Consider the following 26,945-nt stretch of genomic DNA (forward strand, 5'->3'; position numbering starts at 1 on the left):
CGGAGGAGGCGGAGGAGGAGGAGGGGAGGGACCTTCCCCTCCCTCCCCCCCCTCCCACCCCGACACCGGGGGAAATAAATTATTCCCAACCCTCGCACTCCCAGCTCCGTGCCCCGCACCCCGACAGCGGCAGGCGGGGACGGTGCAGCCTTCGGCGGGCGCGGAGGGGCCGCCCCTGCCCGCGCCGCGCTCCGCTCTCCGCGCCCGCCTCTCCACGAACTCCCGCGGGCCGCGGCGGGGGGGAGCGCCCGCCCCGTCCCATCCCGTCCCGCCCCGTCCCGTCCAGTGCGGAGCGGCGCGGCGGCCCCGCCGTGCCCTGGATGCCCCAGCGGCGCCGGCGGCAGCAGCATGGAGCGGCGGCGGGGTGTCCCTGGGGGCTGGCCCTGCCTGTTGGCCGCCCTGGGTGCCCTGCTGGCGGCGGGCAGGGCGGCCGCCCCCCGAGCCCGCTTCTCGCCCTTCTTCTTCCTCTGCACCCACCACGGCGAGCTGGAGGGCGACGGCGAGCAGGGCGAGGTGCTCATCGCCCTGCACATCGCGGGCAGCCCCGCCGCCTACGTGCCCGGACAGGAGTACCACGGTAGGTGTCAGTCCCCGCAGTGCTCAGCGCTGCGCGGATCCCGGCGGGAGGGGGGCCCTAGGGAGTCCCACACAGCCGAGCGGCCCCGCAGGGGAGAGTGACCCGGGGGTGCGGGTGCTCTGTACGGGGAAGGCGCGGCTGTGTGCCCTGTGCACAGGACAGTCCCGGCGAGGGGCTCCTCGGCACTCCCTGCCGTCCAGGACCGTCCTCACCTGCCCTGGGCGCGTTGCCGCCGCCGGCGCCGCCCCGCTCCGCCCCGGCTCCACTCCTGCGAGGCGCAGCCCGGAGCCAGAGGAGATTCCGAGTCCCCTCTCCTTAGCGGGCCCAGGGCCGGATCCAGAACCTCCGAAGTTGCTGGAGGTCCCTTTCCCACTTCAGTGGCTTTCGGACCCGGCCTTCGCCCATCGCATCCTCCTTTGCCCAGTGGCGGTGCGGTGCCGCTGGCGGGGCACCGGGAGGGTCTCCAGGGAGCCGCCTGTTGCCGCCCGTGCAGGAGCCACAAGCGGGAGCAGTGGGTCAGGCCCTCACAGGTGGCTTCGAGGACGACAGGTCGTGGCCAGAATTAATAAATGAACTGCTTTTTGTAAACGTCCAGGCTGAGGAGAATGAAACGGAGCGGGGGAAGTTGTTCACGCCAGTAGGGTCTTTACTTGGGTAATGTATTTCTGGGGCGAGGGGCACAACCCTCGGCCTGGCAGGAGGGGGTGTGCTGCGGTGCAGAACTGCTCGCGGCTGCGAAGTGCCCCTGTAAGCCAGGAGCTGTAGAGTTCAACGGCCTTACCGCTGTTTCTCTGTACAAAAAACTTCCATGTGTGAAACGTCTTTTAATTCATAACCGTGGAAGACCGCTTAAAGGTATAGTCCCTAATCCTTACCTCTTTGTGTCTGCTTGAGGTTTTGCCATGCTGCATCGTAACAGCTAATTCTGCTGTAAGCAATAAAAAGTCAGAAAAATATTAGCAAATATTTATTTAAAACACCTTGCTCAGAAACAGACGCTGTGTAGTGGTCCCTGGCTAAAGATGGAGTTAAACTTGTGACTTCGATATATTTCGGCTGAGAATTTAAGTTTTAGGCAGATCGTTGAATCCTTATGTGAAGATTCTGATTGATTTATGTTCTGTCAAGACACAAAACCCGAGCACACCCAGTATTCATTTTCGCATGATCTAAGGGATCCTGAAGTTTTGTCTGTGTATAACCTTCACCTGTATAGTTTTACCAAATGCATAGGACACTTTTGGCTTAAAAATATGGGTGTTCCTCTTAACAAACCACGTGGAAAGTCCCTGATTTCAGATGATTTTTTTTCCTTAGACCCCCCCTGTATCTTCCAGCCCGTAATACACTTTCAGATCAGTTAAATTGCATTCAACCTACTGAGAAAAAAAGGAGGCTGGAATTTCCATCTTGCACGATTTTAAATGCTGGGGGTTTAAAAACATGGTTCAGACACATACATGGCAGAATCCCCCAGCCCTTTCTTCGCTTCTGCTGTGTTTTCCAGCGGGCACCTCGTGTTTAAGCCCCATTGCTGGTCTGGGATGAGGCGTTTGTGGTGGGCGCGGGAGCGCTGCAGGCAGGGCTGCGGGACAGGCTGCGGGCAGGATTTAGATAGAGTAGTGCTCCGGGCAGGGCTGCCTGCAGGGTGAGGAGCGGGGTGTGTGTGTGTGTTTCTGGGGGATGCTCTTCTGCCTCGCCCCTTTAAAAGGGGGCTTGAATTTTAATATCTCAGCGTGCAGAGAAGCGCCTCAGCTGCGTGCCAGACGTTCCAGGTACCCTCGAGTCGCTTTTCCGCCGCAGTTTTGTATGTAACAGAGCAAAACGCGGCTGGTTTGAATATACCTCTGCGCCTCCTCGGTTTATTCACTTGCCCGCTCCGACGGGCTGCAGGGCAGTTTGGCGGAGCTGCCGCTGCCCTGCGCCCCGCTGCGCGCCGCTCCCCCGGCCCTGCGCGCATTGCTGCGCCTCTGCCACCCCCGCCGAGATGCTCCCGGGCGCTGCGTGGCCTCCGGCCGCTGCTGCTCTCGCTGGCTCCGTTAGTCCCGCTGCCCGCTGCGCTTCTCCGTGCACTGCTCTGTCCTCGGCCCCGCTGGGAACATCTGCCCGGGGGTACAACCAGAGCGTCCCAGGGCCTCCCTACAGCCATCGTGTTAAGAAAGAATAAACAAACTGGGTGCATTTAAAGGATAATCACGAAGAAAGTCCACGAACTGAACTTGAGAACTAATTCAGTTGCACGGCACAAGGTGTACACACACCCTGGTGTGAGCCAGCCTCACATCTTCTAGCTTGCGATGGTAATTTCTTTCCGTTTTGTGCATTGATTAAACACTCACCTGTGCCAAAACAAGGCAAGAAGCACTGCCTACTTGCTATGCACAGCGCAGCAGACATATCCTCCAGCTAAGCACACTTAATCAGTTAGATATTTTGAAATATCTCATTTGAATATTTTTAAATATAACAATTATCAATGTTAAATATAGCAAAAGAAACCCCTCCCTCCCCCAAGTATACAATCTGAAGAAATAATTAGCAGCAATCTCGGCTTTTATATAGTGCAGTTTAATGCTACTGAAACATGCCAGTCTGCACTGGCCGAGCGTTTGTTGTTTAAAAATCAGACTTTAAAGGCAGTGTTGTGGGGACACAGAGGTGGAGTTTTGAGGTGCAGTACAGAAGCACAAGACAAAGGGAGATTTATGCACATACAAAACAAATTCACCTGCTCAGAGAGCCTATTAAAATACACTGCTCCGGCTCTTCACAAGTTCCGTTGAGGCCCCTTTTTACACTTGCTGCTCCTTCATTCAACAGGGGCAGGTGACAGCATCACCCAAGAGCATCGAGCTGAAGCAGGAGTGAATTGGGTGAAATCATATGCCAAGGGCGGGATGAAGAAACATTCTCATTAAAAATATCAACCAACAACTTTTTGTTAATATGTTCAGACGTTTCTTCGGGCTCTCAGGGTGGGAGTGGAGCCACTGGGCAGCCAGTGGAGCTGTGGCACTGGGTCTTGTCTGTTTGCCCAACTGTCCTCTGCGCTGGCCCGCACCCCAGGAGAGGGAAGGTGTCTAGTGCCAAAGACACTTGCCTGGCAACCTGGCAAGCACAGGACCTTCTGCAAGTGGCTTTTCTGACACACTGGATCCAGCACTTTATTTTGCTGGATTTCATAAGTAAAATAAAGGCAATAATATTCTCTATTTTGCATAGTTAAATTAGGTACTTGGGGATTTAACACTTCTCTCCTAACCCTTAAAATACTTCAAATTTGGCCCTATTCCTGCAATCAGTAAATATTTAAAAATGCATTCACTGATTGAATAGCACCAGACCTACGCTGCATATAAATATGCTCTTTTGTATACAGGACCAACTTGATGAATCGGTAAACAATTTTATTACCTTTGGCAGACTTTTATTTCTTGAATTAGCTTATTTCAAATTTAATTAAGTCCTTGAGCTGGCAAAGCACTTCAGTGCTTGCTCAAATGCAAACTGACAAAGTGTGCACTGGTTTGATATAGGCACCTGCTCAGCTTCCTTCCAGCCAAGTGGTGGTTGTGTGCTTGGAGAGCTGTATCAGGACCCACTTGGCTTGCTTGTATGGGGCTAGATAGCAGTGTTGCTGGTTTGGTTTTCTCCTGGGCTTTCCACTGTAATCTACAGAGCAGAATATAATTTCTTCAGGAAAAAAAATCTAGCAACAGTATAAATTGATTTTTTTAATAGAAGTCTTCATTGCCTTTAATCACAGAAACCTACAAATGAACAGTCAGATTTGTAGTGTTTAAAAAGCACACGTGGATCACCTTTACACTGTGGTTTTTGTTATCCCTTAAGTTGTTTTTTTCTGTCACTGTGAACAGTGCCTTTTTCCCAAGGTTTCAAATTTAGATCTTTTAAGAACAACTTTGAACTGGTTTCCCATGATTGATGTCAAAACTCATCATTCTACCCTTAAAATAGTTTTCTTTAATGAGACTTTAGTTTCTATTTCACTCTCCATTGTTCCTTTTCTTTTTTTTCCACAACAGAGTAACCTTAAGTCCCCAAATGTTATCGGTTTCCATCAATGACTGTTACTATTCTTAGACATACTGTATATTGTCTGGAACCACTGCTTTGGTAGGTTGTAAAAAATAGTTTTCAACTATTTTAAGTGGTGGTTATGCACTCTTTCAGCACAGATAAAAATTTGTTTAAAGTCTGTCCAATTCTACCTTTTTTATTAACCACTCTATCTAAGAAATACAGATTGTGATCTGGTATCTGTTTTCCTTAGGGTTACTTACATTTCTGATACCCATTTGATCTGGTGGGTATTTTCATTGTATTGTTCAGATTGTTAAAAAAATAAAGAGGTGTTGGGGTTCAAAGGGAGGGAAGAGAAAATAACTGGAGGGTAAGTGGTGATGCTGCTTGGGGTGTAAACAGGATAACAACTGAAATGCCGAAACTGAGTTACGGATACCTTCTCTATGAGTTATGCCAAAGTGCGGAAAGCTTTTTGTGAGCCAGCAGAAGTAAAGATTGCACAGGAAGTGATGTTAGCAATGATGTATTGGTAAAAGAGCAAATTTCTGTCTTTGTGTGTTTTCCAGTATCAGCCTGAGAAGCAGGTCATCTTGAGTCTTTTGCAGGGTATTCCTTCAACACGTTTCATCTCATCCACTTGCACCCTCCTCTGATCTTTGGAAGAATGGATACTTCCATCATTTTTTGTTTTAAATTAGAGAGGTGTGTAGAAATTTTGCTACAGGAGTCTCATTAGCTCCAGGGATTATTCTGTAACTCTTAAGGGACACTTGAATTAAAAATGAGAGGCTGGTGATAGGTAGCCATGGAGAGGGAGTTATTAAGAATGAGGGAAGACTTCAAGCCCCTTCTTTCCTTTGAGGTCCCTAGCAATATCTTGCATCTATTTAAGAGTGTTGTAGCATATAATAATTACATCTGGGGTCAGCATTTACTAACAACGTCCTCATCTGCCAAAGCCCTCCGCATGCACCCTGACTCTGCTCTGCTGGGTTTAGGATTTTCTTGCATAAATTGAACTTTTCAAAGGCAAGGCAGACTTCCGAGTTCTGTGGCCTGTTCTTTAGATTATCTGTTTGAATTTGTCCAGTCTCAGCCTTAGTGCATTTCCGAGTGAATGTGGGTCTCTAATTCTTGATGTTGGCCAATGGATTGTCCATATTTCTGAAGCTCATATCTGGCCTCAGAGTTCATGTGGTGTGTCTTGGCAAACCTGAAAGAGTTGTGCTTCCAGGATCTCTTGACCAGAAACTGATGAAGGATGCCAACCTTAAAAGAAAAAAGTAGGCAAGGTCACAGTTGAGAGCCTCTTACAAACCATGTTTCTTCACTAGGGAAGATGTTAAGTTTCAATGGATTCAGCTGTCATCACTGTAATTGGTGCACCAAATAAGCGGTCAGCAGATGGCTCAGCCAAAGATGTGGTCAGGCATTGATGAAAGGAGGTGGAAGGTCCACAAAGGCCTAAATGAGCCTTTCTTGCAAATTTGCAGAAGAGATGTAATCTCTGGTTAAATCCTTTCTCTCCCCATCAGGGGGCTGCTCCCCCCTGCAAAGGAGACTTGATTGCCCCAAATAACAGAAATCAAAGTCAGCACGGCGTGCTGGCGTGACCCACATTTGTCAGGTGGCATCCGACTGTAGGACAGAAATGGTATTGTTAGTATTATTGGTCTGCAGAGGGCTTGTCTGTATACATGAAAAAAATAATCTCTGCCTCACTGAGTTCACCATCTGAGACCCAGAGCTTGGTGTTGGGGCTGGTATGTGCGCAAGGACCCTTCCCGTAGCACAGCATTGAAGCCAAGGAAGAAAAGAAGCCTGTAAATGGTAAAAGGGTGTAAAAATACTGTTTCACTGGGGATGTTGAGCGCATTTTCTGCTTTCTGAGTTTAAAGGAAGTATTTCTTCATATGTATAGTTTATCTGTGGAATTCATTAAGAAAATCTGTCCATAGTAATTTCTCTTAAGTAGAAACTTAAAAAAAGATGTTTTCCTTATAAATAGTTGTAATTAGATATAAATATGTATAAACCAAGATAGGAATGCTGTAATTTAAGGCCACCAGTAAACAAGTTATAGGTGGGTTACTGTAGTACATTTCTCCAGTGTTCCCTGCACCGATTATTCCACCAAACCAATGTTGGCCCATTAGGTAGAGAAGGGCGAGACTGTCAGGCCAGTAGCATTTCTCATTTTCTTTGTTGTTGCCTTAATCTGGATTTTTGAAGACCACTACTTCTGAAATACTGTAGCATTTTATTATGGTATAATACTACAGTATTTGCATAATGACTGGTTGAAGTGTGATCTCCAATCTGATAACAGCCATGGTGATACAGCTGAGATGGATTTGGATGCAACCTTTATTTGCTTTGTGTGTCTCATGCCGTACAGCTGTGGTTTAGATTTGTCATGAGTGTTTGCTGCATGAAGAGGGAAGGAAACAGCACTGTCTTACCTCTGAGAATAAGCAACCTTTCATACCGACCCTTGTTATGAGAATTACAATAGTCTCTGATGAAAGATTCAGTCTTTTTAACATGCTTCCTTTCTTTGTGTTAACATTTCCTGCCTTTTCATCAGGCATGAAAGGTGCACAGAACGCAAATGTGTGTCTGGAATATTTGTGTAATTCCCACTTTCCCCCCCCCCACTTATGACTAGCCTCTGGGATAACCATAGGGCAAACTCTGACAGTGCAAGTTTTAACATACGTCAAAGCCCAGGAACAGATTGCTTATGGAAAAGACCTTCCCCAGTTTGACAAATTATGCCTTCTTGTTAGGCAGGAGGTCTTCATCCATACTGCCTCCCCGCAGGTCAGTCCTGGAAGATGAAAGTCAGTGTGTGTGTCGCTCAGTCCAAGCAGCACGGGCTGGGCTGTTCCAGTGGACAGTGGTGTCATAGAGGCAGAAATCCCCATGATCCATGCCTGTGGGAACTTCCCCTAGGTGCCTCCCAGTGCTCAGATACCTCCCACAAGCAACATATTTTTTACTCTTTTCCTGAAGGGAAGAGCAGGGTCATGGAGGTGTTTTTATTTTTGTTTTAATATATCTCTCACTCAACATTTGCCAGATAGGCAATGTCAGAGGGGTGTACATCCTGCTCGGAGAGGGAGAACCATGGTTTGTGAGGAGCATTAGGGTTTGCACGCATTTATTCCACAGTGCAGGACCAGGCATTACTCTGTCCTCATGCAGCTGGAGAGGATCTGGCTAGGGTTAGAGATGGTACCCAACAGCCAGGCACCAGGCCACAGTCTCTCTGCCACCATCTACTGCAACTCTCTGGAGCAGCTGATGCCTCCCAGCATCACATAATTTCCTGGGCAGTTGGGTTCAGTTTAGCTTCAAGCAGAGGCACCTGTGCAGTTGTTCTTCATCTTATCAGTTGCAGCATCAGCTGTGTCACTCCAGGTGACTCTCTTTGGTGTAGCTGTTGGCTATTCTCCCTTGTCCTGCTGCTGTCAGCAAGGCTCTCTGTTTGTGGAGACTGGTTAATATATGTGGTTTTTTGCATGCTGGAAGCAATCAGCACAAGGCTCCTCTTCCTGAACATCACTGGAATCCTTGGTCTTCCCATGGAATCAGGGCATCAGTGAAGCAGTGAAGCATCAAGGCAGCAACTGCCTCACTGCTGCCTTGTAGTGTTTCCTCATGACCTGTTGTAGACAATGCCCTTTACATTAACATTTCAGTCTAGAAAGCAGGACGTCTTTGGGACTGGACACGAGTGGCCTGGGAAAGTTGCAGGGAAGCAGGTGAGGAGTTCAGACACTTTCCCAAAGGCTTTTATTGCAAAGCAGAGGCTGTTTTCTGCAGTTTTTGTAAAGTCCTTCTTGCTGTGTTTTTCCATCCTGGGAACAAAAGGGAGGAGGCTGTTCCTCTAGGCTCTTTGATATTAATAATGGTTGTGAGACTTTCACAAACATCTCCTTGAGGGGTGAAATCAATGGCTCTTTTCCAGTGTCTGTTGAAGTTCAACCTGCAAGAGCCCTGAGTGCCAGCAGGCAACCAATCCATCTGTCAGGTGCAAGCTTTACCCTACACTATCCTAACTTTAAAACCCCCACAATCCTATTTTCAGACTCCCACATTGACCTTCCTGAAGTTCTGCGTTTCCCTCCCAACTGCACAAGTGCTTCAGCTCAGTGTCCGGGTGCTGCCCCAGTTTCCCATGTCCTGGTATGACATGCACCCCGGAGTGTATCCAGCCCTGCAGTGAGATGGATGATGCTCCCCACAGATACCCTTATGCGGGGTACCTTGCCCCACTCACTGAGAGGGATGTGATGTGCCCCCTGGGGACAGCCTATCTCCATCTCCTTGATGAAAGGCTGGGTACCAGCAGGGGAAGATGTCAGATAGATGATGGCTCTGTGTGCCTCTAGCCCTGTACCCTCCTCCTCTCTGTGCAGCTACTCAGGGAGGCAGTTCAGAGTATTTAATTGAGGTGCTCAGAGTAAAATTTGATTTAGGTTTGGTGGATGAGAAGTCTTATTAATAAGTCCAGCCTTCTGGATATAGGGGTTCTCTAGGAGTTGGAAATAACTGTGAAGCTGTGTCTCCTCCTGAGGCAGAAGCCTTAGGGCATGCAGGCATCCTGGGTGGTCACAGTTTTCTCTTTGGTTTTGCAAGATACAGCATAGGAGAACCTGGCAGTGCCCTTGCTCTTCTTCAGCAGGATGAGCAGATTAATCATTGGAGATCGGGTGAAGCTCTGTGTTAGTTTCCCTGAATGCAATCTACTTACATACACACATCTGTGGCCCTGCTCCTGTTTCTCACACGAGGCAGAGCCATAAACATGAGGCTGAGGGCATCGAGTTATAAACCAGACGGATACAGAATGCTAAGAGCTCTTGCACCACGCTTAGCAAAATAAAACTCAGATTAGCCAGAGTTATTTATTCCTCCCTGGGTCTGCTTGAAGAACTGTTTTCTAAATAAATGAGTATGACCTGACAGAGCTGAAAGACAAGAAGAGGGCCTGCCTCCAACCTCAGCTCTGGCTGTGGCTATGTTTCCTACTGTCTGGCTCAACATTCTTTGCTGCCATGGGTGGCTGGACGCTGGCACCCCATCCTTTGTCCCCTTTCAGCATTTGGCCATCATGTGGATGTACACAGTGTGGTCCAGCTGGTGAAAAACACACAGCGTTAAGGGGCATCACCATTTCGCTATCACCATTTTCCATCCTTGAGCTGGATGATCAAAAGTTGGTAAAGAAGAAAAACCACAGTTCATACAGGGAAATCCATCAAGCTGGCTTCCTTTCATCCACATCTGGGAGCAAATGCTGTTTTCCTCTCCTCATCTTGCCTCATCACATCTGCAGGCAGTTCTTGGCCTGCCCGTACTTGGGTTCAAAGGGATGTGTGTTTGGTTGTGCATGGGTAGCATATGTAGGATGCTCCCTGGGAATGTATAGGGCGACCATGAAAGTTGATGGTCTGCTATGCACATCATGGAAAAAAGGAAAGAAAGAAAGAGAAAAGAGAGAGCACACAACAGTCGCTGGCCAGAAGACTTGGATAAATCTGGGAATAACCGTTTCTCTGTGGCTGAAAGGTGCTCTGTGGCCACAGCATTCAACACGTTTGGTAGAATATTCATAGGTGAGCCAGAAAGGATGCAAAAAAAATCTTTCCTGTTTATATTGCCCATGCTCTTGTAGAGGAATACTTCTTGGCATAGCCAGGTCTGCCCCTGCAGGTCCTGCATGGGGGAGCTCATCCTGTGGTAGAAATGAAAGCAGTGAGTAGGTTATCGCCCTTTTTAACATCTGAAAACAGCAGCACAACCCTCTGTGGCCTCTCTTCGTGTCAGGCCCTGGGATATGAGAAGTCATTCATCACGTCACGGGGCTTGGCAAGATCTCTGCCGTTTGCCTTCCAGTTTTCCCACTGTTCTCCAGGACAATACAATAGATAGGAAAGAACAAGAAATATAGATAATATTTATCTTTCTGACTAAACAAGCTGCAGTTTCCAGGCCACAATAACCTTCCAGTGTTCCTATCTCACAGAGGAAATGCAGTGCTAGAAAAAAACAACCCTCCTTCCAGAATTATACACATTCATCTGGACAATGGATGAAATGATTATCGATACCAAGAACTGCAGAAAGGAACAAAACAGCACAACTGGCCAAGGCAAAGATCCTGGTTTCACAAAGCGCTGCCCAGCCTTGCAGTGTGTGGGGTGCAAGGTGTCAAAATTAAGGAGTCAGTACTGTAGAGTGCTGTAAAGAAAAGTTCCCAGTGTGTTTGTAAGAAAGGATTTCTGGCTAAACTCCAGCATTCAATATTTTTGTAGCGCAGTTCTTCTGACTCTGGCCCAAAATACTGTAGCCTTCAGAATCTCACACTGGTTAGTACAAAGATCAAAAACCTCTGGCAAATATGTTTATGCTTTCAAGTTATTATAGGTGGTTTGCTGATGACTGAAACAACCTCAGACAGGTTTTCAAGTTGGCAGCATCTCTGTAAGAGGCACAAGACTTCAGAATTGATTCAGCTGTGTCTGCAGGGAATTAATTCAAAACCTGATTTTGCAAAGAACAAAACCTGATAATGTATTTGTGTAGAACTTGGCAAATGTTTTAATCAAAACTGGGAGGAAGTGAAGCATTTGAAATGTATTACTGATATTTTCAAAACATGGTTTTGATTTTTGTTGTGGAAAAGTATCTTAATTGTGAAACTGACTGTGAAAAAAAAAGAAAGTTTGCTGCATAATCAGAAATTGAAATGAGACTTTCCTGCTTGAATGAAATTCTTTGTTGTATTTTTTTGGGTTCATTGAAGATTTTCATATTGACCTAACTGATATTTTAATTTATTTTTTTGTGCTAAAGCCCTCAGTACTTCTCCTTTTATGTTAACCCAAGCTGATCTCTTTTTCTTTCTTTTTCTTTTCATTTTGGTCACTGAACCAAAAATTAAACAGTTCTACTTCTGACAAGTTGACCATTTAATTTCCGGCCACTGAGCAGTTCTGATTCAGACAAGTAACCCTCACCACTCTCCTCACATTTGTTCCCAAAATAAATTACAGGATAATCATTCACTCTCTAAGGCAATGGAGTGCAGCTGGTAGCAATACTGACATTTCCAAGGTAACAAACTCATGTTTTCTATAGTGATACCTGCAGTTACTATGTGGCTGTATATGTTGACTGTGTTTTCTTTTGCATCTAGTCATTGTTCAGTTGTCTTTTTCAGCAGAAATCTTTTCCCTGATTCAGTGTTCAGTAAAAACAGCTTAGAAGAGCTCTGTCCATTGGCTCCTTCTGGATGCCCACAGTTAAAGGATTTTTCTGTCTCCAAACTTGAAAACCTGTTGCCATGCATCTATAGAATTAGAATTCATTTAACTAGACAAGTAGGCCTTTGTGTCTCTAAAATTACATTTTCTTCAAGAAATAATATTTATAGGGCTGTCCACCTCAAATAGAAATGAACTGCTCAGAACAGATGCAGAAATAGCTTTGAAAGATGCTGGTTTGTTTTGTTCAGGGAAATATTCCCGTGTTCTTCATTTTGCCTCAACCAGCAGAGATAAAAAGGTGCAGGTTTGGCTGGGGCTGGCAGCACTGGTCTCTCCCCAGCTTCAGGCATCCCACATTACTTCAGTGAGCATCTGTGGACCTTTTCACTCAAAGAGATGTAAGATTTGTTTCATCAAATGGTAGCAGATGTTAGGGAGCTTTCATGCCATTCATCACCAAGGGAAAGCCAATGTGATGGCATCTGGCTGTTTCTTAGTACAAATTGTTTTGTAAACTCTAAACTGTCTTTGGGCAGCGGTGGTGATGTATTGCACACCGCCTACTCTTCCTCTGAGTCCTTGCCCAAAACCCCAGTGTGCAAGTCCCCCCAAACACCTTTTCCCCAGTCAGTGAGATTACAGTAGAGAGCAAATTCTCCTGCTATTTGCAACATTTTCTGTTCAAGAAAACACATTGCAAAATTAATTGCAGTACAGTATTTCTTCTGGTTGTACACCATTAACCCCTAAGAAACACTACTGACTTGCACAGTAACTATTAACCTTGCATTCAAGATCTACAAAGACTGCACTTGTTGCATTTACCAAGTATTCTCTATATGCAAACAATCAGAAACAGGGAACCTTTTTTTCCCCTAATTGATGTTTTTTCCTTAGGGCATGTAGATTTTTTATGAGGTGCAGAGCTCATACAGACACCAGCAAGCACAGTACCTCAAACCTTTAGACTGGCCAAATCGTTGATAAACAAATATTGCATGTTCTGCCTTGGAGTGCTCCAAATTTTAACACTCCAGGGCGGAGGAGAACAGTGGTACCTCTGAAAGAGGATCAGTGCCAGCAAAGTCCACAGCTCCTTGATGCATCGTGTGATAACAGTGATGAGACAAGAGCTTTGGGCTGCAGGACAAGCTTTAACTCTGCTCTCTTGAACATTTTACTGATCTATTCCTTGAGTTCAACATGTGGATGGCAGTTTCCATCCCTCTTGGCACAGTGCTGCATCAGGGCAAGCCTGGATGCAGAAAGGTGAGGCAGAAAAGGTGACCGCACATGAGGGAGCAGTCATTTTCAGTTTAGCAGATTATTCTTTTTTCTCCTTTTGCAAAGAGCTGGGCTCATCACTCTGAGAACACAGCTAGATAGACAGTTTCCATCTAGTAACTTTCCCCAAAACTGCTAGGCAGATGTATTGGTAGGAAAAAAATGCCCTTCTCGAACAATCTGGATTATGTTCCTGCTGCGTGCCAGTTCAGCTCTCTTCTGCTGAATTTAACATGTGTTTATTATGTTTAGCATGCAGGGTGGTTGTAATGAGTTTGAATTACAGGGGAATCATCTTCTTTCTTTGTGCTTTTTTTTTTTACATCAAGAACACTGTGATCTGGTATAAAGGGAGATTGTTGCCTTTGTAATTAGCTGGACCAGAATTTAATGGACTTTTTGGTTCTGGGTTTTATTTGCTGGTACCCCATATAGGTATTTACCATTGGAGCAAACCAGGAATAAGTGATAATAACAAAACACATTTCCTCTGTTCTTCTTGAACAATTTGGAAATGTTTACATGTAATGAAAGTGTAATAATAATTTTCTTTTAGTTATGCAGTTAGGGGCATATTTCATGATATCTTTTGTTACACAGCTGGCTGCTTAGTTGTTTCTTGAGCTTTTCTTTTGCAGACAGCCAGATCGCTATGTGGGATAAATAGTTATATATGTTGGGTGGCTAATCATTTAATGTGCTCTTCAAAACCAGAAGAGGTGCCGCAAGGAAATATATGGAAGCGAGGTGGCAGAGATCTTAATATATATTTCAGGATCCTGCGTATTTAGCAGCTATTTATTATGCTTACTGCCTGTGTCATGGCAGTAGTTTCTATCACATGCCAAAAGACAGCCCAGCTGTCTGGTGTCTTGAAAATCCCCCTTTAGTTTCTCCCAGGAAGCCCACATTTGTGTAGCTTAGATCTAGCTTAGGTTTTGTATTGGTGGGAATACCTTTTATGTGGTGGTAATATATTGGGGAGGAATTAGGAATTACTGGGAGAACTTCCAGTTCTGCTTATAGCAAAAAAGGAGTCCTGTGATATGCTGAAATATAAATTCACTTAAATGTAGCCAAAGGCTCAGGCTCATTTTTACTTTCCAAGAACACAAAACTGTGGAAGGATGCAAACATACAAGTTTTTGTTACTTGTTCACTGTAGGAATACCTTTTGTTGAATTTGTAGCCTGCAAAATCCTGTGTTATTTAAAAAGCTACAAACTGGAACATTTCCCCGTGAGAGATGGAGGAAGAAAGAGACATTTCTCAAACTTAAAGCAGGATTTTTACATATTAACTATGAATATCCTGTAACTGTATGATTTGCTTTTAAATAAAATAAAGCCGCTTGCTGTCTCTGCAGAAATGAATTGGAGAAAGGGATTTATCCAGAGTAATTCAGTCAGATGAATGGAGAGATATGTCCATCACCACTAACATGATGGTTATTCGTTCTAAATATAAACTGATAATATTATATGTTAGAGGCTTGATTATAGCATTAAGAAGATTAGTACATTTAAACAGAAAATAAAGGCTTATGTGTTGTAAATGTGAAACTAAGAGGAGGGTGTTTTATATATGGCAGTATAGCACATTCAGTACTTTTGAACAAGGTATTTTTCCCATGGAAATACCTATAAGTAATAATCACTGCATGCTGCCTCTGGGAATAATGGAATGCCTTAAATCTAATCTCTTTCAAAGTGGTAATTTAAATACATGCAGGTATTAATCTTCGCATATTTTGGGTGTGTTTATTGGAGTAGGCTTAATGGTTGCATGCAACCATGTCCACAAGGGCAGTTTTCTGGCTCATCCATTTCTAAAAACGTTTGGGCCATTTTTAGTTGCAGAAACTGTGGAATACCTATTGAAAATATAGAAGGGAAAAAATGGTCGATGATACTTCTGTGATATTTCTTGAATCAGATCTATGAACTTAAAACATTTAACACATTAAAAATTTCAGTGTCTTTTAATACTGTGCTTGACTTACACAGTACTGTCTCTAAGGACATGGTAGCTGAATCTTTTCAAGGTATTGAATTTATGACATTGAATTTAAGACTTTTGTGCTCTTGTCATGAAGCTTGTTAGGTAGTGTTTAACATGTCTCCTTTTTCATTTCTAGTTTTTTGAAATTCTTGTTCTTTGTAGCCATGTAGTTCTTCTCAGTGAAAGATTCATAGTGAGGATAAGGGAAGGCTTGATCCTTTTACAGTTATCTTCCTGGTACATAATACTCCTTGATTTCCTTTTATGCACCTCTCAAATTAGATATTCTGCACCTTAATCACAGCACCATCTTAGTTACTTCATCTTTTAAGAGTAAAAGCTCTACTATTATAAGTTAACTTAGAAATACTATCAAATTTTCCTCAGGGCTTGTCTTTGTTTCTGATCCAGGCATTGCTCCCTTGTCAAGTCCTGTCCAGAGGAAAAAACCCCTTAATGGAATCCAGTGTGGGCTGCAGTTTGAAATAGCTGGTCTGTCCCAAGGCAGAGCTGCAGCCGATGTTCATCCACAGCCCTGCTCACCCCAAGGGCTGGATGCAGGTTGGCTCTGTGAGATCCTGATGCTGTGCCAGTGCTGCAAGGTACCACAGAGGCACCAGAATTGTTGCAAAGGTCCAAATTAAATGCTTGCTCTTCAGAGTGCAAGTCAAAGAGATATGGACACCCAAGTATGTTCAGACTGGTTTTCCCACCCATTAGTTCCTCAGAACACCATGCCAAGGGATGCCAGCCCCCCGAGCCTGTCTGGCTGCAGGTAACACATTGCCTGCCTGGTGCTGATAGTGCTTGCTCTGGAAGGGAGGTTGGGTCTGGCCTCAGCTGAGATGCTCAGAATTTGCTGCCCCATTTCCCTATCGAGCTGGCTGGTACCATGGGGAACGGCTGCCCAGCACCTCCTGTCCCAGGACAGGCTGGGGACATAGCCTCGTCTGTCCCTCCTTTGGGGCTGGAAGCTCAATGTACAACCTGGCCCTTCCTGGGGCTGTATATGCTTTTTGCATCACCCATTTAAACTCTTAAAACCCATGTTCTCTAAAATACTAAAATAAAAGAACTTTCACATATCTGCAAGAGCTGCCATCCTTTAGACATCTGAACTTCCCTTTACTCATGTTGTTAGGACCATTGGATAGTAGTGTCCATAATATTAAAATGTCCTTGTATGTATTTATTACTTCTGTTGCTTTGGTGCTATTTTTAATTGGCATAGCAAGATGTTGTAGACCAGTAGGCTAAATAAATGTTCTTCACATTGCTGTGATTGCCTTTTATGCATGCTTGAAAATAAATGTATTTGTCCCTGAAGCAAATATATGTGAACAGGCTCTTTTCTATGTCACTCTCAGTATGCCATCTGTCCTCCCCCTTTTTGAATGTGTTTGTTAACTTCAATCAAGCACAACACGTAGGTCTCAAAGATGCTAGATACTGGAAAGTTTCATGAAAATCAGTAGCCAGCAGAGAGAAAAGTAGTATCTTCACTGAAAGCCACAGGGCGAGTCATGGAGAGAAGGGCCCTATATATGGACAATGTAGGCCCCCTCTGGAAACTTTCAGGAGAACTGGCTACACAGGATTTGGAGAAGGCTGAGGTTCTGAATGGCTTCTTTGCCTCGGTCTTCACTGGCAAAGGCTCTGACCGCAGCACCCAAGTCTTGGAAGGCAGACGCAGGGACTGTGAAAATCTAGACCTTGGGCCCACTGTACATGAGGATCTGGTTCGAGAACATCTTAAGAACCTGAATGTACACAAGTCCATGGGCCCTGATGAAATCCATCCGTGGGTCCTGAAGGAGCTGGCGAATGAAGTTGCAAAGCCACTGGCCATCATATTTGAAAAATCATGGCAGTCAGGTGAAGTTCCTGATGACTGGAAAAAGGAAAATATAACCCCCATTTTCAAGAAGGGGGAAATGGATGACCCAGGGAATTACAGACCAGTCAGTCTCACCTCTGTGCCTGGCAAAATCTGGGAGCAGATTCTCCTGGAAGGCATGCTAGGGCACGTGAAAAACAACAAGGTGCTTGGTGACAGCCAGCATGGCTTCACTAAGGGGAAATCCTGCCTGACCAATTTGGTGGCCTTCTATGACAGGGCTACAAAAGTGATGGACAGGGGTGGAGCAGTTGACGTCATCTACCTGGACTTGTGCAAAGCGTTCGACACTGTCCCACATGACATCCTTGTCTCTAAATTGGAGTGTCATCAATTTGATAGGTGGACCACTCGGTGGATAAAGAACTGGCTGGATGGCTGCACGCAAAGAGTTGTGGTCAACAGTTCAATGTCTGGCTGGAGACCAGTAATGAGTGGTGTCCCTCAGGGACTGGTGTTGGGACCGGTCTTGTTTAATATTTTTGTCGCTGACATGGACAGTGGGATTGAGTGTGCCCTCAGCAAGTTTGCCAATGACACCAAGCTGTGTGGTTCTGTTGATACGCTGGAGGGAAGGAATGCCATCCAGAGGGACCTTGACACGCTTGTGTGGTGGGCTGATGCCAACCTCATGAAGTTTAACCATGCCAAGTGCAAGGTCCTACACCTGGGTCGGAGCAATCCCAGGCACAGCTACAGGTTGGGCAAAAAGGAAATTCATGGTAGTCCTGCAGAGAAGGACTTGGGGGTGTTGGTCAATGAGAAAATGAACATGAGCCAGCTGCAGTGTGTGCTCACAGCCCAGAAAGCCAACCATATCCTGGGCTGCATCAAAAGGAGCGTGACCAGCAGGTCAAAAGAGGTGATCCTGCCCCTCTACTCTGCTCTCGTGAGACCTCACTTGGAGTATTGTGTGCAGTTCTGGTGTCCTCAACATAAAAAGGACATGGAACTGTTGGAACAAGTCCAGAGGAGGCCACGAGGATGATCAGGGGACTGGAGCACCTCCCGTAAGAAGACAGGCTGAGAAAGTTGGGGCTGTTCAGCCTGGAGAAGAGAAGGTTGCGTGGAGACCTCTTAGCAGCCTTCCAGTATCTGAAGGGGGCCTATAGGGATGCTGGGGAGGGACTATTCATTAGGGACTCTAGTGATAGAACAAGGGGTAATGGGTTAAAACTTAAACAGTGGAGGTTTAGACTGGATCTAAGGAAGAAATTCTTTACTGTTAGGGTGGTGAGGCACTGGAATGGGTTGCCCAGGGAGGTAGTGAATGCTCCATCCCTGGCAGTGTTCAAGACCAGGTTGAATGAAGCCTTGGGTGATATGGTTTAGTGTGACGTGTCTCTGCCCATGGCAGGGGGGTTGGAACTAGATGATTTTGAGATCCTTTCCAATCCTAACTGTTCTATGATTCTATGATTCTATGACTTTGTTTTGCTCAAACGCGCTCTTGCAAAAACAAGAACAAAACACATCTGTGAAGTAATTGGCTTGAATTAGTTTTACGAAAAAGAAACACTTTTGCTGGAATGGCCACAGTAAAATTTTGAGCATTGCCCTGGGATTGATTTTGTATAAGATTTGCATTTGGGTCATATTCTGTGATGGTGGAAATAGGATTATGACTCTAGTGGGTGAAATGCTATCAAAGTGGTCCTGATGAGTGGACAATTTGGCCTTGAATCCAGTCATTACGATATCAAGCAATGTCTAAAGCAATTGTTGCAGAGTATTCTTAGGCAAAACCACAGAACCACACTGGCTTAGGTAATACTTAATCCTTGAAATCTAACTCTGATTAAGACACTGCTTTCCGGTTTCCTTTCCTGCAATCAGCCTGCTCTCTGCCAACCACTGGTGTGTGATTAATTGACTGACACGAAGTCTGTTATTTACATTGCAGATATATTGTCAGTAGACTCCAGGTGAAGCTCACAGCATGCTGCATATTTACCACCATATGTTCAGGAGGTTGTGAACAGAAAAAAAGTAAGTCTAAAGCCAGAGGAGGTATTAGAGGACACAATAGAAAAGCTAATTATAAAAACCTTCAAAATCAGTCCCTGCTTCACCATTTGATGTCCCAGTATGTAATTATGGAGAACTAAGAAATAAGGGAAGATAATAAAAGAAGATAATAAAGGAAGGATATAAAAAACAGGACATGCTATTTTGTGAGAGAAAATAGAGCTCCCAACCCATTTCTCCTTTAGGTGTTGGAAACAAGGGAGAGCCTAGAAAGGGGGATAGAGGGGACAGGTGTCCTGGATGGTATAGGCAGGGGAGCTGTGAGCCCAGGGAGAATGGGCAAACTTCATCAGTACCTTTTTTTAATGGTGCATACTGGTGTTTCACCCCCCTGAGGGGGCTTTGCACCATGTGGGATGGCCAGAAAAGGAGCGCTGAAGCTGGCAGCTCTGTTGTCCCTATTGGCAAACAATAATCTGTTCCCTTTAAGGAAAGACAGCATGGGATGAAACCACCTAACAGGATGCCACCTTTGTTTTGAAACCCATTATGGGCAGCCTGTGCCAGTAGAAAATCTTGCACTCCATCCGTTACTGTAGCTCATACTAATGTATATGTTTTCCTTGTTATTTATATCACTTCTGAGTTAGGCTTCCTCTGTGAGGGTCACAGCATGTCTCCTGTTGTTTCCTAGAGTGGATGATAAGAGTACTGAGGGTTATAATTATTGATAAAATAGAAGAAAAACATATGTCTAAGTCTTAGCTTCAAATCAAGATGTATCCTAAGGCAGTATTTCTTGGAAAAATAAAGGCACCCTGCAATTCTGTTAGCTACACATGCAGTAGGGAGTTTTGATATTCTTGGGCAAATGAAACATCTTCTGGCTGGCTGTTGCAGGAAGGTGCAGGAAACGTAGGGGTCTGGAAATGACAGCTCTAATTTTGCTCCAGGCTGGAAGGAGAATGTCTTCACTTGCTCCTCAAAGGGCCTTCCCCAGCACACAGCTCAATTATTTGGACGGTAAGCTGATTAGAGGATTTGAAACCAATCATCCAAAAATGGTTGCTGCCAGCCTCCAACTGACACATCAACTTATTCTCAATGAATGCAAAGAGGAGATACATTTCAAATTACAATTTTGTAAGTGTTTAAAAACATCTTCAGAATGTATTTCATACTGAAAAAGTTGAGTAGTCAGCAAATAGCTCTTTAATACACCTTTGTGTCTGTTCTAGCTGCAAGCTGGAGGCTTGCATGGTGCCAAGTGGTGCTCATCTCCTGTGCCTGCTCATGTGCCAACCCAGTGTGCAACTGGGCTCAAGGAGCTCAGGGGTCCCCTGGGCTCCCTCTTCTTGGAAGACAAGGAAGGTGTTCACTTGGAATGAGAAAGTAGGAAAAGAGAGTTTTGTTGGTTCAACGAGAGGACAAGTTGGAAAAGGTCCCAAGAAGTTTAGACACTTCAAGTATCTACTTGTCTGCTCCTTGCTTTCTTTTAAATGACCCCCAAAATTCCCAAGTAGAAAAAATATCCCAAATTCCCTTTTCAAAACGTTATTCTTTGCAAAATTTCAGTTTCTTACAGGGATTTCCATCTTGACTTTGTAACAATGGTTACACAAATAAGCCTGTGGATTTTGCTGCAACAGCTGGAGTCAATGAGGTTTACATGTGAATAGAAATCCACAAAACCTGAACCAGAAAAATTCCAGATTTTACTTTTTTTAATAGAATTTTGCTCTGAATCGTTACTGGACAATTACCTATATATTTTTCTATCATACATGAATGACTTAATGTTTAAGGCATAAATGTACATTTCTTTACGTTTCTAATTACATTCTGAGTGGCAAATTTACATTGATAAAGTCTTTCATTAAAGGTATCTGCTATTGTGGAAATTAATATATACATTGTAAAATTTATTGGCCATTAAACTTCAAAGGCATATTTCAATTGTTAAAAAAATCCCAAACATATTCAAGAAAGTAAATAAAATGGCAAAGGTGACAGAGACAGAAGGGCTCAAGTTAGCTGCCCTTCAGCCCTCAGCCCAGACATGGAGGTGGTTGGGTTGGAGACAGGTCCTTCACTTAGTGCTTGCATAGTGCTGAGCACTTGAAGTATGTAGTTATCCACGTCTGCTGTAACCTTGCATAAAGCTGTGATTCAGCTTCCTTCTCTTTCCTGCAGGGACTGCCCCAAGTTTCCAAGACACCAGTCTTGAAGTGCAAGGTGATGTACACTGCCTCAGACTTCAAATGCCCATTGCATATGCTGATGAAGTATTTAGAAGTTTCCAGCACACATAAGCGGATGAAGTTAAGGGGAATCCTTGTCCTCAAAATCTTGGCAAAATTCAAGTTTTATATATTTCTAGATGGGGGCTGAAAAATTTAGAGCCCTGAAGTTAACAACCAGTTTATGAAATGTAGTCCTTAATTTCTCCTGCCTTTGCATATGGTGTGTACTGTGAAGGTGATTTTAACAGAGCTCTGCACTTCTTGTATAAAAACACTTTCAGTTACCATTATATTTTGGTCTGACAATGATTATTGAGTGCACCATGAACCCAGCTTCCATTAGATATAGTGCCTTCTATGAAGACAGTAATTCTCCATTCTCCTCAATGAGATTTTCCAAAGGCTCAGTCATTTAATAACCATGTTATTACAAGCCTGTGGAGTCTGTTTTATAATAGCACAAAAAAAGGCACAATATGTTTAAATACAGGTGGCTTAGAAGCATTACAAAGTCAGATGGCAGAAAACTGTAACAGCTTAAGTCTGTAGATACTTTGTTTCAAATACAAAACACTACACCCCTATTTAAGGTTGAAGAAATTAAGTCAAACCCCATGGACACTGAAAGAAACCTGGCATAGCAAGACATGCTACATTGCTCACTCCTGCACCCAGGAATTTTATCTTCTGCAGCAGAACCTGGATATAAAGAGTAATTAAAATATATTAGTAATAAATTAATCTCTTTTTGTAGGTCTCCATGCTTTTCTTCCACTGCAATCTGCAAAGGACCTCCAAGTCTACCTGATAGGATGGAGGTTTTATATGGATTTGATGTGACCTACAACTTAGTGAACAAGGAAACAACAAAGAATCTCAAGGGGCACAAAATGTCTACACCCAATAAAAGGGACACAAGACTTCTGCTCTTATGCTGAGGGCTTCCTCTTCTTCCTTGGATTGTGGGTTAGGAAAAAGGAATCTTAATTCACAGAGGACTCTAGAGGATCCTGGCATGCTGCTGGTGGGTGATATACAAGCAACATCTGACAGCAGAAGCTGTAAATTTGAGAGTTCCCAAGAAGTTTTGGTCAGGAACCTTCTGTTTGCAGGATAAAAGCTTTTATCGGAGTATTTCCCCCAGAAATTAGAACAAATTTTTGTTCATGACCAACAAAAGCTAATCATAGTATTATTATTACTTTTAAATGATAGAAAATGGACCATGTTTCCCTGGATAGTTTCATGTATGATAGTCATAACTGTGTAGGATGGTCAGCTCTTATGTGGTTATGTCAAGATTAAAGCAAAGGGCTGTCTGTTGCCAAAAGAACAAAGAATTGGAAAAAACCCCACAAACAGCCCCCTTCTCCCAGCAATTCGCAGAGAGGAACTTAGGAGCTCACTTCCCTGCAGCTTTGTTTCGTATGGAAATTAGTCCTCCTGTGATGAGGTTCCTTGCAATGGGGCAGCTGGAGGACACATAATGTGTTGTGTGTGTAGGTTCTCTGACGTCTACTAAAGTGGCTGTGACTGCATTTTCCTGCTTGGGAAGTGAAGGGGATCGCACACCTTCCTCACATCACTGATATTTCAGGGGATTTACAGATGCACAGTAGTTTTCAGATTCACCTTTTTGTTGCATTTAGTTGAAGTCACTTAGTAGGACCTAGTGGTTGGTTCTGTTATGCTTTTTTCCATATGGAAATAAGATGTATCCAGTACGAAATGCTCCTTTCTTGACTGTCTTCTCCTAAAAGACAGGAAGCAGAATGGGAGTGGGAAAAGTTCATGTTCAGCTTTAAGTAGAAGCTACAAGAGTGAGTAAGTAAAATACCGGATTTCAAATGAGAATATGTTCTGATGGGACATACAGAAACCTAAGGTGGGACAAGGAAAGAGGAAGAAAAATGTGTGATCTGCAAATTACTTTGAAGCCAATTAGTACATAGAGACTTTAAAGATTTTAATGAAAATCTGTGCCCCAAATTGTAACTTTTTCAGTTTTACTTGTACATCTCACAGGAGGACACTGAGGCAATCTGCCTGTATTGCTAAATATTTAGTTGCCTGGGTGAGATTAAGTGGAAGAGCAAGATCACTCTATCAAAATTGCCATGAAAATTTGACAGCTCAGATAGAAAATCTGCCCTCCGTGTCCTTTACCATTATGACTTAAGTTAATGAAAAACCTGATATTATTTTATACTCAGCTGTCAGATGGCTCTGGACAAGTGGCTGAGTAGGGTTTTACAGGCCCAGGTGAAGAATACTGAAGAGGAACAGTTTTTTCACATACGAAGCAAGACTACTATAATGGGGGGGGGGAGGGGGGGGAAGTGTGCAGGATGATAACTTGGCAATACATAATGGCTGTATGTATTTAAATGTGTTCTCTGAGGTGCCTGGGTGCCTTTAGTGTGTCAGATATATTTAGTAATAAAAATGTGGTTATATTAGTTGTCCTTCATAGAATACTGATTGAGCTACCTGGTATTTTAAAATTTATTGAGGCTAATTTTAGGACACATTTTGGAAAACCATTTTCTGAACACTTCTACCAGAGTGCAAATAATTCCACAGCCATTTGAAATATTATTGCAGTATGAAACTGTTAAACTGTATTGTGGTTTTAACATTAACTTGCCTGGTTTTTGAAGACATTTAATCCTTGGAAGTAGCTAAACTGGTAAACCAGTTAACTGCAGGTGGTTACATTTGCTAATCAGATGGATAATTGCTCTACGTTTGTAAAAGAAAGACAGCTGCAATTGCTGTAGAAGATTGTTAGGAGTTTTTTTTAGCATAACAATGAACTGCAGCACCTGCCTTTCCAATGTATTTTACAATTACACTACTGGTATTATTTCCTTGATCCCTCCCCAAGCACAGAAGGATCTATACGGTGCTGAGCTGTAGTTAGAAGACAGTTTAATTTCAAATGCCTCTTTGGTTTTGCTTATGAATTTCCAACAACCTTACCATTTTGATCAATACTTATTAAAGTTTTGCTTTCATTAAAATGGTGCACAGATGTTCAGCAGACTTATATATGGCTATTTTACAATTACTAGTTGATTTGAAAACTCATCATTTTAAACTTGTGCAGTTTTCAAATCAGTTCTTTATGCGTGTAACTCATTGACCTACTTGTTGGAACTTGTAGGGTTCTTCCCTTTTACAGTTAGATTTGTGATAATTTTGAAGGAATTTGGTTCACAAGTAAGATGCTTAGTTATGTATCAGTCACTAGAATGGCATAGTTGTTTCTTTGTTGTGCCATATACATGATATTTATTTCCATATTTGATTTATATATGTGTACATCGGTCACTTCCCATGCTCCCTTAATTTAACTTCTACCAATCCCTGCCTTAGGATATGCTTGAGATACAGCAGTCGGCCAAGAAAGGCTGCTTATGTAACCCTTTACACAGGTGCAAAGCAACATTCATCAATGCAAATTGGTGATGATTTGTGGATTTGTGAAAGCTGTGCTTTCCTTACCATTTGGATCTACTTCCATTGCCTCTTTACCATTCTTCAGGTCAATTTGGGGAAAGCATGCTAAACCTGTTGTAATATCTAGGGTATCTGCACACACTAACAGGTAAGAAGCCTTTCAAATGTCTTCATTTAGCTCTTTGTGCTTCACAGAAAGCTGATACTCCATACTTATCCTTCTCTACAGCTTTTTAGTGTGGTGTGATTTGTTGCAATACAATTTCTTATGATTGTTGATTAGGAAAGTGAATCCCGATGCTCACAAAGAACTATCTGCTGCTCTTTCCTTAAATGTAAACCCACTGGGCTGGGACAAGTGTATGAGAGGATTTGAGACCTTCCTTTGTCCTTACAGCTTTCTCATTCTAGTATTTCCTATGTCTGCTTTCACCTTTGCAGCAACAGTTCCCATCTTTATTATTGGTAGCTTTTCAGTAACAGTTTGCAAATGGGTGGGCTGCTGTCTCGAATGAACTGAAATTTTAGCAGCTAAATTCCCCTGAGATAATAAGCCTCTGAGAAGGGTTTAGCCACTTTTTGCCCTTTCTTGTTGCCTTTGTTTCTGCCTGGGAAGGTATGAGATCACTGCTCACAATGGCAAATTGCCTAGGGATCTCGAGGAGCTACATCTTAATGCACTTCATTTTTAATACATTTGTCTTGTAAGGGTTTGGTGGGATATTTTTTTTTGCCATCCTTAAGTTTAAACAAGGTATTAGTGTGCTTTCTGAACTGTCAGAGTCTTCTCCTCAAATTCCTATCAGTTCCAATTAAATCCTGTTTTCCTACATCTCAAGGGGATGAGCTATCTCCCCCGCATTGTCAGCAACATACACAGCCATTAAGGGGTCCACTTTCCAGCTGTTTTCCTATGTTTATTGAAACAAGGGTGATGCCCAAGCCAGTATACACTGTTCTTTCTTTTGTAGTCCATATTGTGTACTTGAAAACTTCTCTGATATTGGTCTGTAAGTCCAAGTTCACCTGTGTAGATACAAGTGTTTTTCCATAATAATTTGTTTTTTGACTCCATATTTATCTTCTAATATGCCAGGAACAGAGGTCTCTTTAGGCCTTCTGTAATGCAGAATTGCTGTTTTCCTCTTTTCCTACTGTTGGACTGTGTCTGACCAGCTGAGACTGGTGGCCTTCTCCAGAATTTGCATGTGGGCATTGTACCACATGTGGATGTGAATATTATTGTCCAGAGGAAGATGTATCTATGAAACACAATGAAATTCATATTGAGGTTTATTGTTTTCCTAACACAACCACTTCTGGGGGTTATGGAAATTTTGTTTGTCTCTCATACATTATGCATGAGTTTGAATAGATCCAAACTGTCTGAGCTCATGGGCTTCCCTCTAAAAATTATTCTGTCACTTACGTGGGATACCCAGAACTTTCCATTCTGGGACAGCTATGTGTGCAGTCAGAGAACTAATATGTGGTGAATGTTTGCAATCTTGTGGTTAAGTGAACTCAATATCCAGGTGCTGGTGCCCTTGTGGTTTGTAATTCATCTGTTTCTCAGAGCGATTACTCATCTCTTCAGGTCTTTGTTAGTTTTTCTTTTTTAGCATCATGTAAGAATAGCTGGTATGGGGGGGGGGGGACACGACAGGCTTGGCTAATGTGTTTTGGCTAATAACCTACATATACTGATTTTTATGTGCTATAGCCTACAATGACAGTGTATCCCTGATAGCTATGGTTCTCTTTGAACATATCAGTGGCTTTTATATTTATAGTATGGTAATGTCAGTTTTGTGGCCTACAATGAAAATGCAGTTAAGACTATGCAAAATGATAGCTATAATGGAATTTATGCTGATTGACAAGGGGCAGAGAGATGGGAGGGAGGTCAGATGCTGCAGAATCTTAACTCCAATCTGTCACTCTAAGCGATCTGAAAGTGAGCATGTGTTCATAGTGTAAGCTTTCCACTGTTTGTTGTCCTCTTAAAATTTGCACCAAGCCTCAGTAGTTCTTTAGTAGAGTATTTTTGTTGTGTTTTATCTGGAATTTTCCAAGGAATTTTTACTTTATTCAGGAGGAATAAAGCAGAGAATTTCAGAAATACGTTTGTAATCAAAACAAGCATTCTAATAATGCAATTGGTATCATGTATGACCTAGTCTCTTCTA

General features: G+C 43.5%; 1 protein-coding gene across 1 annotated transcript in view; it reads left to right on the forward strand.

Annotated features, from left to right (window-relative positions):
• The first annotated feature begins 346 nt into the window (after positions 1–346).
• Positions 347–26,945, forward strand: part of RELN (reelin) — a 291,275-nt gene continuing 264,676 nt past the window's right edge. Inside the window, exon 1 of the mRNA XM_031048313.2 lies at positions 347–577. Within this exon, the coding sequence (XP_030904173.2) occupies positions 349–577 (229 nt within the window). The 5' untranslated portion in view covers positions 347–348. The remainder of the gene's footprint in view (positions 578–26,945) is intronic.

This window comes from Melopsittacus undulatus, chromosome 5 (assembly GCF_012275295.1).
Source record: "Melopsittacus undulatus isolate bMelUnd1 chromosome 5, bMelUnd1.mat.Z, whole genome shotgun sequence".
Classification (NCBI taxonomy): Eukaryota; Metazoa; Chordata; class Aves; order Psittaciformes; family Psittaculidae; genus Melopsittacus; species Melopsittacus undulatus.